At 39.9% G+C, this 15,499-nt stretch overlaps 1 protein-coding gene across 2 annotated transcripts in view; it reads left to right on the top strand.

Moving 5' to 3' along the window:
- rabgap1l (RAB GTPase activating protein 1-like) overlaps positions 1 to 15,499 on the top strand; it is a 109,871-nt gene that overhangs the window by 8,000 nt on the left and 86,372 nt on the right. For both annotated transcript variants that reach the window (XM_070831586.1, XM_070831585.1), the window contains exons 5-11: positions 955 to 1,129; positions 2,019 to 2,176; positions 2,884 to 2,994; positions 4,860 to 4,926; positions 5,237 to 5,339; positions 7,946 to 8,112; positions 12,422 to 12,551. In XM_070831586.1, coding sequence (XP_070687687.1) covers positions 955 to 1,129; positions 2,019 to 2,176; positions 2,884 to 2,994; positions 4,860 to 4,926; positions 5,237 to 5,339; positions 7,946 to 8,112; positions 12,422 to 12,551 — 911 coding nt within the window. The remainder of the gene's footprint in view (positions 1 to 954; positions 1,130 to 2,018; positions 2,177 to 2,883; positions 2,995 to 4,859; positions 4,927 to 5,236; positions 5,340 to 7,945; positions 8,113 to 12,421; positions 12,552 to 15,499) is intronic.

Genomic DNA, 15,499 nt, shown 5'->3' with positions numbered 1-15,499 from the left:
CTGTGTATACAACTAGGAGGTCAACCAAGAAGCATAATGAAATATGTGCTTGTTAAAGGTATCCATCACCTCTGATGCCTGTTAGCCAACAAAAGAGGTGAAGTTACAGATGAAGTGGGTATTATATGAGTTGAGAGAAACTTCTCAGTCATCATGAGTCATGTAATCAAAAGTGAACAATGAAATGTTATACTAAAGAGGAAATGAGACAAGGTTGTTTCTGAACTTGGTTGAACATTGAACATGTAAGTTTAATGCCATTGATTGAGGTAGACTATTACCACACAGAGCTTGTCGAACCCAAAGTAGTATACAGTATATAATACCAATTTTACATGCTGACACAAAACATCTTAAAAGTCTCAAAATGTCAGATACTTTGAAAAAAGGATTTACTCATCATAAGGGATTACTCCGATATTTTTTTCTGGTAGGAACAGAACGTTTTGGAATTGGTCCAGTAGATCACCTCAGCTGGTAGCCACAAACGGGCTGTGAAGAGCTACAATGGCTGCAATGTAATCCTTTGGGACAAATCAAGAAAGTTTGTCCATGAAAAGTGCCCTTTTTGCCACTGACAGGCTCAGATTGTTATTCTAAGTGTCTGACAACATTGCACAAAGGGACTCCTACAGAGATGGACGTCTTTTTGTTAAACGAGAAACAGCCATGCCATCGCTTTCTTCAAACCCACAGATCACAGGAGTTGCTGGTCTCGCTTCGCCTCGATTGGGTAGTTTGTTTGTGTTATTGTGTGATGCACAAATGTTGTGTTGGATCTGAACTAACCCTTTAAAACGGTAAAATCAAACATTAATACAAAATATGTAATAGAAAAAATAGGGCCCAGGATTAGAAGTACAGAAGTTATCCTTCAAGGCCTTTTTATGAATTAAATTAAGTATCTGTAACTCTTCTGATATTAAATGTTAATGTACATTTTCACACACCCAGGATTGTGGACCAGGCCTCAGGTACAGAGATCGCCTCCTTTCCCATCTACAAGGTGCTGTTCTGCGCTCGTGGACGGGAGGGATCGGTGGAAAGTGACTGTTTCTCCTTCACCGAGAGTTACCGGAGCTCTGAGGACTTCCAGATTCACGTCTTTTCCTGCCACATCAAAGAGGCCGTGAGTTACATACATCTCTAACACAGTACGAACTGCAGCTTCGCGTGATTGTCACTCCTTCGTGGAGAACTTAATCCCATAATTTTTAGGTACGATCAAGCTATAAAGGAGGGCGATGACTGCACTGATTTTATTTGTCAACATATTTAATCCGGGCTGTGTGAACTAGAGCCACACTAGATGACTGGATGTTCAGCGACGTAAGGTGTGAGACTTGATGTTCGATTACATAAAAGAATAGCAGATACTAAGAAAGCTGGTTGGAATAGGAAACACTACTATTAAAAAGTATTTTGGTTATTTTGGTAACATTCGGAGTTGCTAATCAAAATTTTTCACTCCAGACAGTATAATTCTTTTCCTTCTTACCCACCTTTTAAATGATAGACACTTTTGTCTGTGACAGTTGAGCAAAACATGACACCTCCAGTCTCCTTTCGATAAATGCTGCAATTTGTTAAGTTAGCAATCGCAATCAGTATGTACCCATATCTTCTGTTGTAACTTAAAGACATTTCAGCACACTGTGTGCACTGTATACTAATGTAATATTTTTAGATTTACTACAGTACTGACACTAGTAAACCAGCAGGGGGCACTGTTGTCTTTTGTTTTTTCTTAATAATCTCCAGTCTACTCTACTCTTTTCTATTTTATTTTCATGTTGTGTTAATTTCTGTTTACGTATATCGATTTCATTTCCTTTTTTTTTTTTCTGTTGCAGCATGTTATTTTATCTTTTCTCCCTGCTCTTAAATGAGAGTCTGAACCATTTAGATTTGATTTTATTTTTAAACATTTTTTTATTCACCCTCACCTAGTAAACTTTCCAAGCTCCCTTCTCTTTCTGTCCGTAATGCTTCTGTTTTTCTTTTCCTTTTCCATCCAGGTCAGCCGTATCCTGTACAGTTTCTCCACTGCATTTCGGCGTTCATCAAGGCCCGCGGACATCAGAGACTCGGCAGTGTCCAGCCCGCCAGACAGCGACCTCTACACCTTCACTGTCTCGCTAGAGGTCAAAGAGGACGATGGCAAGGGCAACTACAGGTATTTGGTCCACACATACGCACACATTCAGACCACACACTGTTAAATGATAAAGGTGTCTGTGAGTATAATAAAAATCAAAAAAAATTTAATTATTTGTGAAAATTACATAAGAACATTCAACACCCTTTATTGGAAGACAAATGATGTCTCCACAGTATAGTATGATCATGTGCTGCCATTATTCAATTTTATGAAGAAATCCATGTGACATATGTGAATTACACACTCATACTGTTTGTGTTTCTTATGAGCTGCAGACTGTTGGTATCACAGATATGTTGGTTGTTGGAAAGCTTTAATGTGCTGCCGCCATACTATTTTATCTGACTGTTATTGTTCATCCGTAAAGAGCATAAAGCTTATCGGCACACAGGACTATTTTGTCATTTCCATAAGCTATCATACAGTGAGTGTTTTAGAGATGGATTTTCATTTTCTCTTCTCATCTGAAGTAAAACAGTCCAATAACTGTTCTGAAAGCGCAGCAGACGACTTAAGGGAAGTCATATTTTACCTTTTAAGTGGGTTAGTCGTACTACGGTAATCAATCTAGCAGATCTGCATTAAGACAGCACAATAACATAAACAAGATGCATGCAAAATGCACTTAAAATGACATCAAAGAAAAGCACACAAAATCAAAACGGAATCAAATCTAAGCATGTATGTGTAGTAACCCAACCCTCCCCATGTCTCCTCCACAGTCCAGTGCCTAAGGACAGAGATAAATTCTACTTCAAGCTGCGACAGGGCGTCCAGAAGAAGGTCGTGCTTTCAGTTCAACAAATGTGCAACAAGGAGCTGGGCATCGAGAGGTGAGGGTTACTTTAAAAGAGATGATGCATGACGAGATCCTGGTAACCTTCCACTCTGGGATCTTTGTCGGGGTTGGGTTTCTGGTCTGTGTCGCAGGTGTAACACTCTAATCATTCCTCACCCTTTGTTTCTGGAGAGATTTCATCTTATCTACTGTAAACTTTAGGTTTCCCCCAGTTAATCTTGCACATGACTTTCCAAAAGTTCATGGTCATCAAATGTCTATGTCTCTGTCCTGTCTTCCACTGACACTTTGCTTTAGGGAGTTGTTTTTTGTACATGATTGGCTTAACTTACTCAAGAGGAGCTTTCCCTTTTCAACTGTCACCAGTAGAGTTTGGAAGGCAGCTGTCTCTCCAGGACAAATGAGCTGAACTAAAGGAGGTAATGATGTAGAGCTCAGAAACACTGCTCTGCACATGCCGGGTATCCACACAGCATACTAACTCCATAGCACTGTTTTAAACTTCATTATGATAAATGATACACTGACTTTCCAGATGAAAGCACTTTTGTAAGGACAGTACACACACTCAGTGGTTAAAATATTGCAAAGGGAAACACATAAGAACAGCGAAAAAAGTAAATGAGTCAAGCCACCCAAATAGAACATAATAAAAATATCACCCCATCAGAGGAATACTGGTGTACTTAAATCACTTTTGACTTCCTGCAATCTCACTAATTTTTATGTATTTACATGCTGTAGCAGCACGGCAGCACCGAAGAACTAGGTCGTTTTCATCACTCCCCCTTTTCTTCCTCCTTCCTTCGCCTCCTCTTGCTATCAGAGGAAGACAGACACCTGCCGTTTTAGAGGCAATGGAAACACCAATTGTGCTCAGAACTGAGCCCTTCTGAGGTGTTCAAGCCATGTTTGATGACACTTATTATTTTTCAGCACATGACCCTTAAGGATAAGCCTGATGGATTGATGGATTTTTATTTTATTGGTGTCCGTTTTTGTAATCTCAAGATAGTGTCAATAAAACAATCCATGTAGTTATTCCATATACTGTGCATATAGATATACTCCCAGGAAATAAATATGTAGTGCATTTTTTTTTAATTTGCGTCTCAGTGTTCATGTTTATTTATGTGGAGGCAGAACATTATGTTATCTATCAGTTTTCTATCTATGCTTGCAAGTCCTGTTGAAATGTCACTTTGCCCACTTGACCCAAACCTTTCAGACTCGATATGAGCCATCCTGGGTTAGCGCTGGGTTAACTGTTAATCTATTCTTATGTAATGCATTTCTGAAACTGAGAGATCCCCATGTTGACCACATGATGGCACCTCCAGCCTAAAGCTGAAAGGCTGATTATGTTGGATTGGTATGATATACTGGGAACAGTACATACTGATAATAAAAGCTTAGATATGAGTAACAGTGTAGTTTTGCTGAAAAACTACTCTAGTTTTCTGTGATTGTGTGTCTTTGCTGCCCTTCTCTGTGTTGGGGCCTTCCTTGAAAAGGTCAGTCTTCAGGGCGACCTGTCCAGGTCTTCTCCAGGCCCCTGAACTAGCATTATGAAGGGTTTTTGACATGCTAGGCTACATTCTTTTGAGCTGCACAGATTGTAAATATAATTTAAATATTGGCTTGACTTTCTTAAATTTACCAAAGTGCAACACTGGCTTCTAAAGTCTTTTCACAGGGTCGGCTTAATGCCTGAAATGCCTGAAAGATTATAATGCATTAAAAATACAATATTGATCAAAATAGTTCGGTCAGTTGAGCTGTTTCCATCATCCAGTTTACTTTCCCTTGACTTGCTCTGCTACTGACGGCAGACTGTAACTCTGCCGTGAAATTAATGATTATTGATTTGTTATTTTACCTCCTGTGTCTTCCCTCTAGATGTTTTGGGATGCTGCTGAGTCCAGGACAGAAAGTCTGCAACAGTGACATGCATCTACTAGACATGGTGAGCAGAACCCAGTAACCCATAATAGATGAGCGTAGCCTTTTTTATTTTTTCTGTTAGACCTAAATTAGCATATCCAGAGTTAACAGACCTGCAATCTATGTACCCACATTATTATTGGTCAATAAGTACTGTACTTTACTTTTTTCCCTCAGTTTTCTTTATCCCAGTTTATAATTGTGATGCTGATTTTGTGTTCCTGATCACAGGAGCATCTACCTTTATTAACATTTCAGACTAACAAAAACCTTAAATGTGCTGCAATTTATATATATTCAAGTACCTGAGCTGTGCTTTAATACTTGCACAGGAGTCGATGGGGAAGAGCTCTGATGGGAAGGCGTATGTGATCACAGGAACATGGAACCCCAACATGGCGGCTTTCCAGCCGCTAAATGAAGACACACCTAAAGGTGAATTGTTCCCCTCAACTCTTATGTCACATACTGTAGATTACAGTTTCATCAATATTCAGAGTAGCTGTGAAACATTAAAAGTCTGTAGTTGTATGTCACTGAGCGAAACCAGCAACTTTTTTGACTTGAATAGACGCAGCAGTGATTTGTTGGCTGCCAGTAAAATTTATGATCTGTGTCAAATGGACCCCACCAGTGCCGGTTTACTGGTTGTTGACACATGTATGAAGAAGGAATTCTTTCCATACATTATTGTCACAAATGTGATGTGGGACTGCACAGACCTCAAGGTCATGTCTGGGAATTATGCAGTGCTTGCATTGGGCGCTTGGATCTGATAATTGCTTTCATCCATTCTCTAGCATAACATAGTACCATACGTGGCCTTGTGACCCGTTTCTTGAGCACGTTTTTGCACATTGAAGTATGAACACATTGTGTCAGGCAACAGAGCCAACACAGCTGTGGACACTCATTTGTGTGAGAAATAGAATTAAAAGCACAATTTTCAAGAGATTATTGTCACGCAATTCACGTTATAGCCGTGTCTGATATTCTTATAGCTATACAGGTTTTTAACACCTTAACACTTTTTACTGGCTCTTGTATGATGAAGACGAGTGGCCATAATGCAAATTAGCACAGTACTGTTCCACACCATCTATTTTTGTAAAATATTTACAAACTGTATCTGCTATTGGACAAGAAACCTTGAGGACATTAAGTGCTGCAATCTGCAGGTTTAGTCTACAGCACACGAATAATATATGATGATAATGTACTCAGTTGATGCAGTACTTCTAAATGTACTTATTAAGTTATGAAAGCAGGAGGGTTTATTGATTTGGCTTTACATGCTTTCTGAACATTTAGAACCTGAATTGAAGAAGAATATAAAATGAGATGTTTAACAAAATGATTTATGATTACGCACCTGAGAAAAGAGACCTGGTTTATTTTCTTTTAAAAGGGAAGCATTCACCTGTGTTCAGACCGGATCCCATAGAGAGTGTCCAGACAGAGAGCTTGCCTCACCAAATCTATTACAGCTAACAAATTAGACTACTTGGCAACTTGCTGACTCGAAGGCTCTGAGAGTTTGACTTGAAGGTGCACGGCAGATCTGTCAAAGCAATCTATCTCATGGGAGTCAGGCAGTATAAAGCCTGACTAGCCTCAGCACACACACTTGTACACCTTTCACTTGTAAACCTATGCACACCCTCACTGGCAGATAGAAGTCAGATGCTTAGAAATAGTTGATAGTTGTTACACATTTTTAAATGGAAAACACTTGAATTGTTTGAAAAATATCATTTAACACTGGATTTCAACCAAATGATGTGGTATTTGAAAGTTAGTTGTTTTTCATACAATATCAGTTTACGTCCCTCTGGCTAATTGAGTTAATTGATCAGTGATTGTTAAGTCATTCAAGCTCTGGTGATACAATGCAACAAAAATGAAGCTTTTGGGGTCTTTTGTTCAAAATGGTCTTGTTTATTCTTCCTCCTTAGATTCAGGACATGTGTTTTTACTGGTTGTCAGGAAATGGTGATTGCGTCCTAATAATTTTTAACATGACTTTTCGCCATTTGTAGCCAGACCCTGCAAAGCCTTTATTATCAAACATTAAACTATCTCAGCGTTGGCATAAGAAGTATGTGATGCCTCTAACAAGTCCTTTTTTCCCTAAAAAATATTTCTTTAAACCAGCAGCTTGTACTTGACATTTTCATGATTGCAGTCTATTTTAAGATGCTAGTAGTTATTCCACAAGTTGATTAGCATAACAAAACCTCTCTACTGGGAGATAACTTCTGTCGCCTCTCTGTCTCTCTTCCATTTGTTTATTCCTACTTTATAGTTAGACTGTCCCCAGAACAGGGGCATTAAATGATTAGTTATTTTTATGCACACATATCTTGTGGTTCTTATTTTATAAAACAAAACAACCTCTGCTCTGTGAATGCCATTTTGTTAAGTTCCTGGGCTCTCCTAGCAGGATTTTCATCCAACAAATAAAAGTGTAGACTTCAGCTGTGAAGTTGGAGACATTACTGTTAAATCCTTATCCACTAGGGGGTGTGGCATTCCTACAGGATGCATATATCCTGTGTGTATTTGCTGCCTCACAGTAGAAGCCAGTCGAATGAATGGCAAAATGTCTAGCTAAATTAAATTTTGGATTTCCAAATTCATTGTAAAGTTAGATTGAGTTTCTAGCTCTGAGTATTTAAAAAAAAAAAAAAACACATCCCCATCATAAGGTGTGTGCCATTTTCTGCCAAAGGGGTTGTTGCAGTCTCATATGCTTATGCGTACCAGCATTTGGCTGGTGGACAATTCATAACCTGGTTAGACTTTTTATGCTCTGAAAGCTGCAGTGCACCTAGAGCTGTTTTTCATGTGTACCTAACACTGTAATTCAATCTCTTTAACAGTATAGACAATCGGCAAATGGGCTTCACTAACTGAAATCAGTGCTGTCTTTTACATACATTAATTTGAAGAAAGCAGGGGTTCTCACATAGTACAGTAATCTCCACAGTAACCCTGAATTTGTTTTTCTTGCTTTTCTTCTGGTCTCTGATTTGCTCCAGATAAACAGGTCTTCATGACAGTGGCAGCGGACCTGGTTGTCACAGAGGTGGTGGAGCCTGTCCGCTTCCTGCTGGAGACTCTGGTCAGGGTATATCCATCAAACGAACGCTTCTGGTACTTCAGCCGCAAGACCTTCAGTGAGACCTTCTACCTCAAACTCAGACAGGTATCACTGCTGCAACCCATTTCAAGCTTCACCCTCACCTTTATTTGTTTAAACCTCTCTTTGAACCACTGACTGTCTCACTGCTTGACTAACTAACTATGACTTAACTAAAGAGGTTGGCGTGCTTCTCTTTTGTTACCTGCTTGATTTCTGGTTAGAAGTGAGATTTCTGGCTGGATCGGGACAGCGGTAGAATATTTGCTTTTAAATCTCTCAGCCCATTTGATGATTAGCATGTGGGCTGAAATAAAACCCATTTTATATGAAGGTGTAAATAATACACTGAGTGAATAAAAGAGTGCTAAACAAAGTGCTACTACCCACCAGTCTATAGAAACGATAAGGCTTCTAGAATCAGTGTCAACAGAGCAGTCCAGTTGGTAAGTTGTTATTTCTAGACATCTTATGCCTTCAGAGTCAGTGGCTGGTTTTAGGATTGAGCAATATGATGATTTATATCAGTGTTTCCCCAAACGTTCGACAAAATATGCGTTTAATAAATCCCAAGTTTGTTTTGTGCACATGCTATTGAAAACAAAATAAATGCATTTAGGCAGAGTTAACAGTACTGGGGTTTCCCTCTCATCAGAAACAGATAACATAAGTGCATTTAGGTGCAGTCAACACGCTTTTGGCAAGTTTGGCTGTCACAATATTGCAATACTGTGAACCCATGAACTCCCTCACATGGCTCAAAAGTGCACTGCAGAAATAAGTGTTAAATAAAGGACCTTGAAAGAAATCCTGGTTTTGTATTTGGTGAACCAAATAATGTCAGCCTTCATGATTTTGTCATCCTGTTTTTGCTTTGACCCTTTAATAATATCTCTGGTTGTCGTAGGGCCATTGCAAAACACTGAGCAGGACTCCAGAAGCGTCATATTGGATTTTAAGTGAAGTATTTAATTTATTGAAATTAGCCAAGAAAGACTTGTTAGTATTTAATTATTAATTACTTGATCATGATAACATTAAGGACACCTTTGTTATTATTAATCATTGCATATAACAGAGTCAAATTCATTCAATTATAATTTACCCAAATCATTCCCACTACGTCCTTAATGTAGTAAGAGCTAAAATAGTCAAAAATGGACTAATGTAATGATGTAATAATGATGTAAGTAAATGAACTGAGACAGTCTTGGTAGAAACCTCTGGCGCATAAAGGTATCAACCATATTATGTAGCCCAATATCACATATGTCTCAAAGAGGCATCGCTTCCCAACTCAGTCCCAGCTCTCCACAAAGGCCAGGGAGAAGTGGAGTGAGTGGATGGGCAGCTTGGAGGATGTGTGGCGTGGAGGAGGAGGTCAGAGCAGGCAGCTTGGAGGCGTGGTGGTGTGTCAGTGACCAGTCAAATGGTCTCTTGTACCCAAGAGAACCGAAGCACTCGTTAGAAGAGAGAAAGATATGTGCTGAAAGATGCAAATGTCTCATCAGCTGACTTCCATTTCTCTCTTTCCATCTGTGCATCTTGTACTTTTGCCTCCTCTTTTAGTCTGCCTGCCTCTCATTGTCAGGCTGGTGCATTGATGTTCAACATGTCATTCCCTCCCCCTCCTACACCACAATTTGTGTGTCAGATCTCTTTGTACTGTAAAATACAAGATGTAAAGATGTGTACTGCTTGTATGGGTATGCTCAAAATCTCACATTTGCATATCTCTCTTCTTTCTGAAAATTAATGGCAACTGTGCTAAACGGTGAACACGTTTATATTGTGAGCTGATGTCTGGCAGCTGAATTATAGTGACAGCAATCCACCGATGTGATGGGTTTTGTTGATAAACAAATGAACAGTGTCCTTCCTGGGTTTTACTGTTCATGTGTAATGACAATGACAAACAAATCACACACCCTGATATGTTTGACCTTTTGAGTTTCCTCATAACTTGTCTGATTTTAAAAAGTGCTGAGAGGGTGGAAAGCACATTCACTTACCTCCCACTAACACAAGGACACCCAGCCTGAGCAGTTGCTGCAGGTGCTTAAAAAATATGGTTAAGCTGTAAGCTTCTTCTCTCCTGTTAAAAAGCAGATATCCTTTAGTAGGCCGTGGGGAGCTGGCAAAGCAGTGGAGTGTGGGGAAGCTTTGGATTGTAGGGAGCTAATAAGAGGCTCTGTCTCATTATTGGCATGTGGGTAATTAACAGCGGCGGTCTGACTCGTCCGCCTGATTGCCTCTCTAGTTATCTCCTCAGTAAATGGAAGACTGTTGGACTGGTGCTGTGGTTAAGAGCTAATTAAAAGATAATATTGTGTGGAGGTTTTTGTGGAAGATGGCAATCAGAGGTGATACACACACATGAAATATGTAGTCCTATTGTCTTATTTTACCGCAAACCGTCATTAGCCAGCTGGTATAATCTGTGCCAACGTCTCAGAATGTCTTGTGTGTGTACCTCACTGGGAAATATATTTGGTGCACATTACTGGCAAACAAACTTACAATAATAATATAGATTTTAGAGTTTCTGAGGAAATCAGCAGATATTTAACCATATAATATCTGCAGGAGCTGAAGCCATTATCATTCAGTTATACAAAGTTTCTGCAAGTGAACTCAATAACTTAACCTCTAATGCTGAAAAAATCAACAAAATATCAGTTACCACTGCCAGGCCGTAGGCTGTAGGTTACCAGTTGGTGTGCTTTTGAGATGAGCAACTCAAAGCCAGAGCCAGCAGAGAGTGATACCAGTGGTTTTCAAGAGAAATGCCATCCTTGTTCAAAATGACCACAGCTGAAAATAGTTTTTTAAAGGAAGAACACTTGATGATGTTACAAAGAACCATTGGCTGTTAAGGCAGTCCTGTTACTGAGGCAAAATAGTATTAATCTCACAGAATACCATTTAGAGAGAGATTTTCTTTCTCTATCAAGCAGAAATGTTGGGTAATCCTTTTTGACTATTTTCTTTCTCTGTTTGTACAGTGGGCACTCTTTGGCCCAATTTTCTGTCACAATTTTATCGTGTTAATAATTCATACGTTACCTAAGCCTCCTTGGGTTTTCTCTAGAAATAGGCCAGGCTTGATATTCTCTCTCAATTTGTGCTCTCATCACTGACTTGAGTTAGTCATTAGACGCCATGTGAGTGGGCAGATCAATGCGGCTCATTGATCCATTCTACCAGGTGGAGGAGAACGGCAACAGCACTACAGTAATTGAATAGACCAGAAATTAACATCAGTAGCTTATGACACTCAAGGTCAAGTCTGCTTGTGTTTTTGTTCTCTTGTGTCTTTCTTTGTTCATAATGATGAATTTAAGGAACCACATCAAACCGTTTTTTTATTCTTGACTTCAAAATGAACTTGTTGCAGTGATTATTGATGGACTCAAATTTTGTGTTCTTATGGCTAATATGTTAGCTAACACAGGTAACGGTACCCTCTCTATCTCTTTGCACAGGATTTCACATACTTAGTCTCTAGTTGAGCATACCTATGCTAACCCTGTGCAGCCTGAATTCCAATCATTTTTTTAATCAAGACATGCAGTTATCATTTCAAAATCTACGCAGACCAGCAGACCTTTTGAAGTCTAATCAAGGGGCCGGTCGACAAGGAGGAGGCTTACTGCTGCTCATTGTGGTGTAGTTCCTCATACCTAGCTCTTACCTTTCACTGGTGTCACCTTATGGGACTGTGTGCTCTGGCTAAACAGATTAGTCAGGCACTTGGTCAATGTCAGGTCTTAGGGTGGTCCTGCTTATTGCCTTGTTGAGATTGACCCTCACAGTCAATCTCATAGTGACACAGAGATGCCTGCAGGTGTTCTCTCCCAGGTTGGGACTGCTGTCTGTCCCGGACAATTGAGAATAGAAGGTCCTCGCCCATGACTGGTGCTGCAAACAAACACCTTGACACTGGATGATCCTCCCCCTCCTAGCTTTCCTTGATGATGTAAAAGGTTTACAGCTCATCGTTGCACTGTAATTGAGCCTCTTGAGGCCCTGTAGCCTCTGTCTATCTCCTGGTGCTTATGTATCCTAGTTGTTTGGGTCAATTTGTCTTTAAGTTATTGCACCTTGTAGATGGCAGCTCAAAAAAAATGCTTACAAATGTTCTTACAAACTCTACTGTAACAAACCTATAAGAACCAGAAAACCTCTGTCAGAGGGCCAACTTTTATGTTAACATTTGGATCACAGTTTCAGCCTCCTAGCCAAATAATAATGTGCATTTTCACATTTCTATTTATGGTACATCTAGTAGTCTAAATTATGAAATAAATGCATGAAATTATTTGCCCTTGGGGATCAAAAAAGACTGACTGTGTATGTGTTTGTATGAACACAGCAGGCACCAGAGAGGGTGGGTCAGAGCGATGCTGTGTATGAGGTGGTGAGTCTTCAGAGGGAGGCAGAGAGAAGCAATGAAGGAAGAGGACGACTGGCCTCGCCCACTGAGGAAGAGGAGGCTGATGAAGGTATGGATGGTTCTCTTTTTTTTTTTTTTTTTACTCTTGCTCTCTTCATTTGCTTGGTTTCTACCCCTCTTACTCGTAATTAAGTTAACCATATACAGTACAATATATGCTAACTATATCACATTACATAATCACCAACAATGCAAATTCTTTTTAATCTTTGAAAACCCAGTTAGGCTGCTCCGCCTATCATAGATACGATGCCAGAATTCCTCATCAGAATGACTCTCCCAAAATACACACACATATCTATTCACCGGCACATGTGAGCCACAACCTCACACTGCGTAGCTCTGTACAATCCCTCACTGCTGTCAACATATATATAGAAAAACAAGACTCCTCTGTAAACCTTCACAAGTACAAAAAAAGAAAAGAATTGCTCTACCACAAATAGCATGTAAGCATTTCATTTACATTCCATATATCCAGCTGTTTTTTTTTTTTTTTCTGGGTGGCATGAACATCTCATCTAACTGAGATCATATGTCCAGATATTCAGTCTGAAATAGAGGTTTACTAACACATGTTTTTTGTAGCAAGGCCTTGTCACAAGCACACGAGCACTATTCATTGGCTGACATGAATCAACAGTGAAGTTTAATTTTGTTCAGGCACATAAACATTGGCAGGGATGTATGTGCGTGTGTGTTTGAGCATGTGTTTATGTGGGTCCTGTGTAAGTGAGTGTGACAAGGCATGTGATAACACCAGTGCTGATGGATTGTGGGAACTGAGTTTGATTGTGTGTGTAGGTTTTGCAAATGTGTGAAAGGCGGGGCATGTATGCTTGTTTTACAACAGATTTTGTGTGTGTGTGTCCATGTGTGTCAGAGCAATGACAGCAAGCAGGATCTCAGGGGTTTTGATACCTGTGTCTGTGTGTGTGTCTGTGTGTCTGTGTGTCTGTGTGTGTGTGTGTGTGTGTGTGTGTGTGTGTGTGTGTGTTCATTTGTCAAGCGTGAGTGGTTTTGTGTAGAGTCTGGCCCATACTGTTGGGGCTTGTTGGCTTATACCATGACAACACTACGGTGTCAAACATCCCCCACATTCTGTTTTAGGGTGAAATTAATAGATTTCTTTTGTCAAGCAGACCTGAACATTAATGGCTGGTTGTTGTTTTTTTGGTTGTCTTAATTTTATATTCTATTTACAATTTTCGTGATCAGCCAAATTGTGCCCCTTGTTTAAATGTGTTAAAATGACAACAATATGAAAAAAAAGTCTCCTGTTCCAAATGTAGCTTTTGACCACTGCATTGGTGCAAACACATACTATTTGGCACCAACCATCATCAGTCAAAACTGAGTCACTCATCAAACCACGCTGTATTCGATATTAATTCCCTGGAAGTGTCTTGATTAAGACACTGACTCAATTAAATTGAAACATGACCACTAAAGGGTTCAAGACAGAGCAGAGTAGACATTGTCCTGTCAATAATGGCACCTATACCAGAGGAATAGAGGCAAAACAGCAGTAACATTAAGCGCACCAGCACAGGCTGTTAGACTCCAGTGGTTCCCAAACATGACCCAGTTTCAGCCCACTAATATAAACAGGCCTGGCATTTCCACCTGACCACCGGCTCTGTTTTGCAGGTGTCACAGATTAGGGTTGGCCACAATTCAGACTGCACGCTTCATGATGTTGGTGCGGATTAAGGTGCATATTCTATGTTCATTTAGCTGTTAGCTTATGACATTTCAACAGGAATGTTGTTGCTGGGCGGGCAAAGCACTACAGAAGAAGACTGACTGCAGCCCATATAAATGTAAACGCACCGCATATAAACCTTGAAAAAAGCAGTCTTTTTTTTTTTCCAAAATAAAATAAAAACATTTTCAAAACCATCTAACATTGCTTCCCTCGCTTCTCTGCTTCTACTTCTTTCACCTTGAAGCACTATAAGGTATTAACAGAGTGGGAGGTAAAAAAATGTCTCTCCTGTGTCTAGCTGCCGACTCACCCAAAGTCACGAGTCAGCCGCCAAGGCTGGAGCTGACGGCTTTCAACTGGCACTGTGGGAGTCATTCAGAAGGCTTTTTCTTTAACGCCCCTCTACTCCCCCAGAGCTGAAAATTGGAGGCGCTCAGGGCCATGGAGCTGGAGGTCAGCCTCATTGTGTGCCCGAAATGAATACACGCCCAGTGTAGATGCCACCGCTGTGAGCACACACACATTCAATTCATGTGAATGTTTCTTTTTTTTTTTTTCTTCTTCTACTTGGAAGCTTCAATGTGGAAAATAGGCCTGAAGCTTTTCTTTTCTCTTTGCTTTTCCTTTCACAGTATGCTTTGAGATTGTTTTTTTACCCTTTTTCATATCCATGTGTGCACACATGCACAAATACTGTATGTTCCAGTTTCATATACGTATACAGACACACATGCATATATCCATACAGCCCCTCTGCTTTATCATTTTAACTGGAAAAATCTTGTATGTATCACTCAATGAGACAAGAAAAACTATTGATTCAATGCACTGCTGTCAATATAATATTTTTGTATAAATACATTAAAATAGGGTAAATATATTAAAGGTAAAACATCTTCATGGCAATAGTAAGGGATGTCTGCTCACTTTAATGTAGACAAAACCAATCCACTAGTGGCCTCAGCATCAAGAGAGATCCTATTTGAAAGTAATCCTACAGTGAATGCGCAGCCCTTCTCCAGATTAAAAGGTAACAGTAATGGCCCTCGTCTTCACTGTTTCTTTCATCACCTGGTAAGTTGGCAGTGGCATTGGACTCACGCTTCCTCGCCACGTGGCCTTAGCCAATCTGAGGACAGAGGACAGAGAGCTTTGTGCTGGGTCTGAACCATTTGAAAGGGCTCATCAAGCATTTATAAAGACCTGAAAAGCTCTTGCTGAGGCTGTAAGGATGTATAGGAGCAGTAGTGCATTGAGCATAGTGGCTGCATGTTCTAGAAGAGAATGTC

Source organism: Pempheris klunzingeri, chromosome 6 (genome assembly GCF_042242105.1).
Source record: "Pempheris klunzingeri isolate RE-2024b chromosome 6, fPemKlu1.hap1, whole genome shotgun sequence".
In the NCBI taxonomy this organism is placed as follows: domain Eukaryota; kingdom Metazoa; phylum Chordata; class Actinopteri; order Acropomatiformes; family Pempheridae; genus Pempheris; species Pempheris klunzingeri.
Note: the sequence above shows the minus strand (reverse complement) of the source record. Positions and strands in the feature narration are given on the sequence as shown.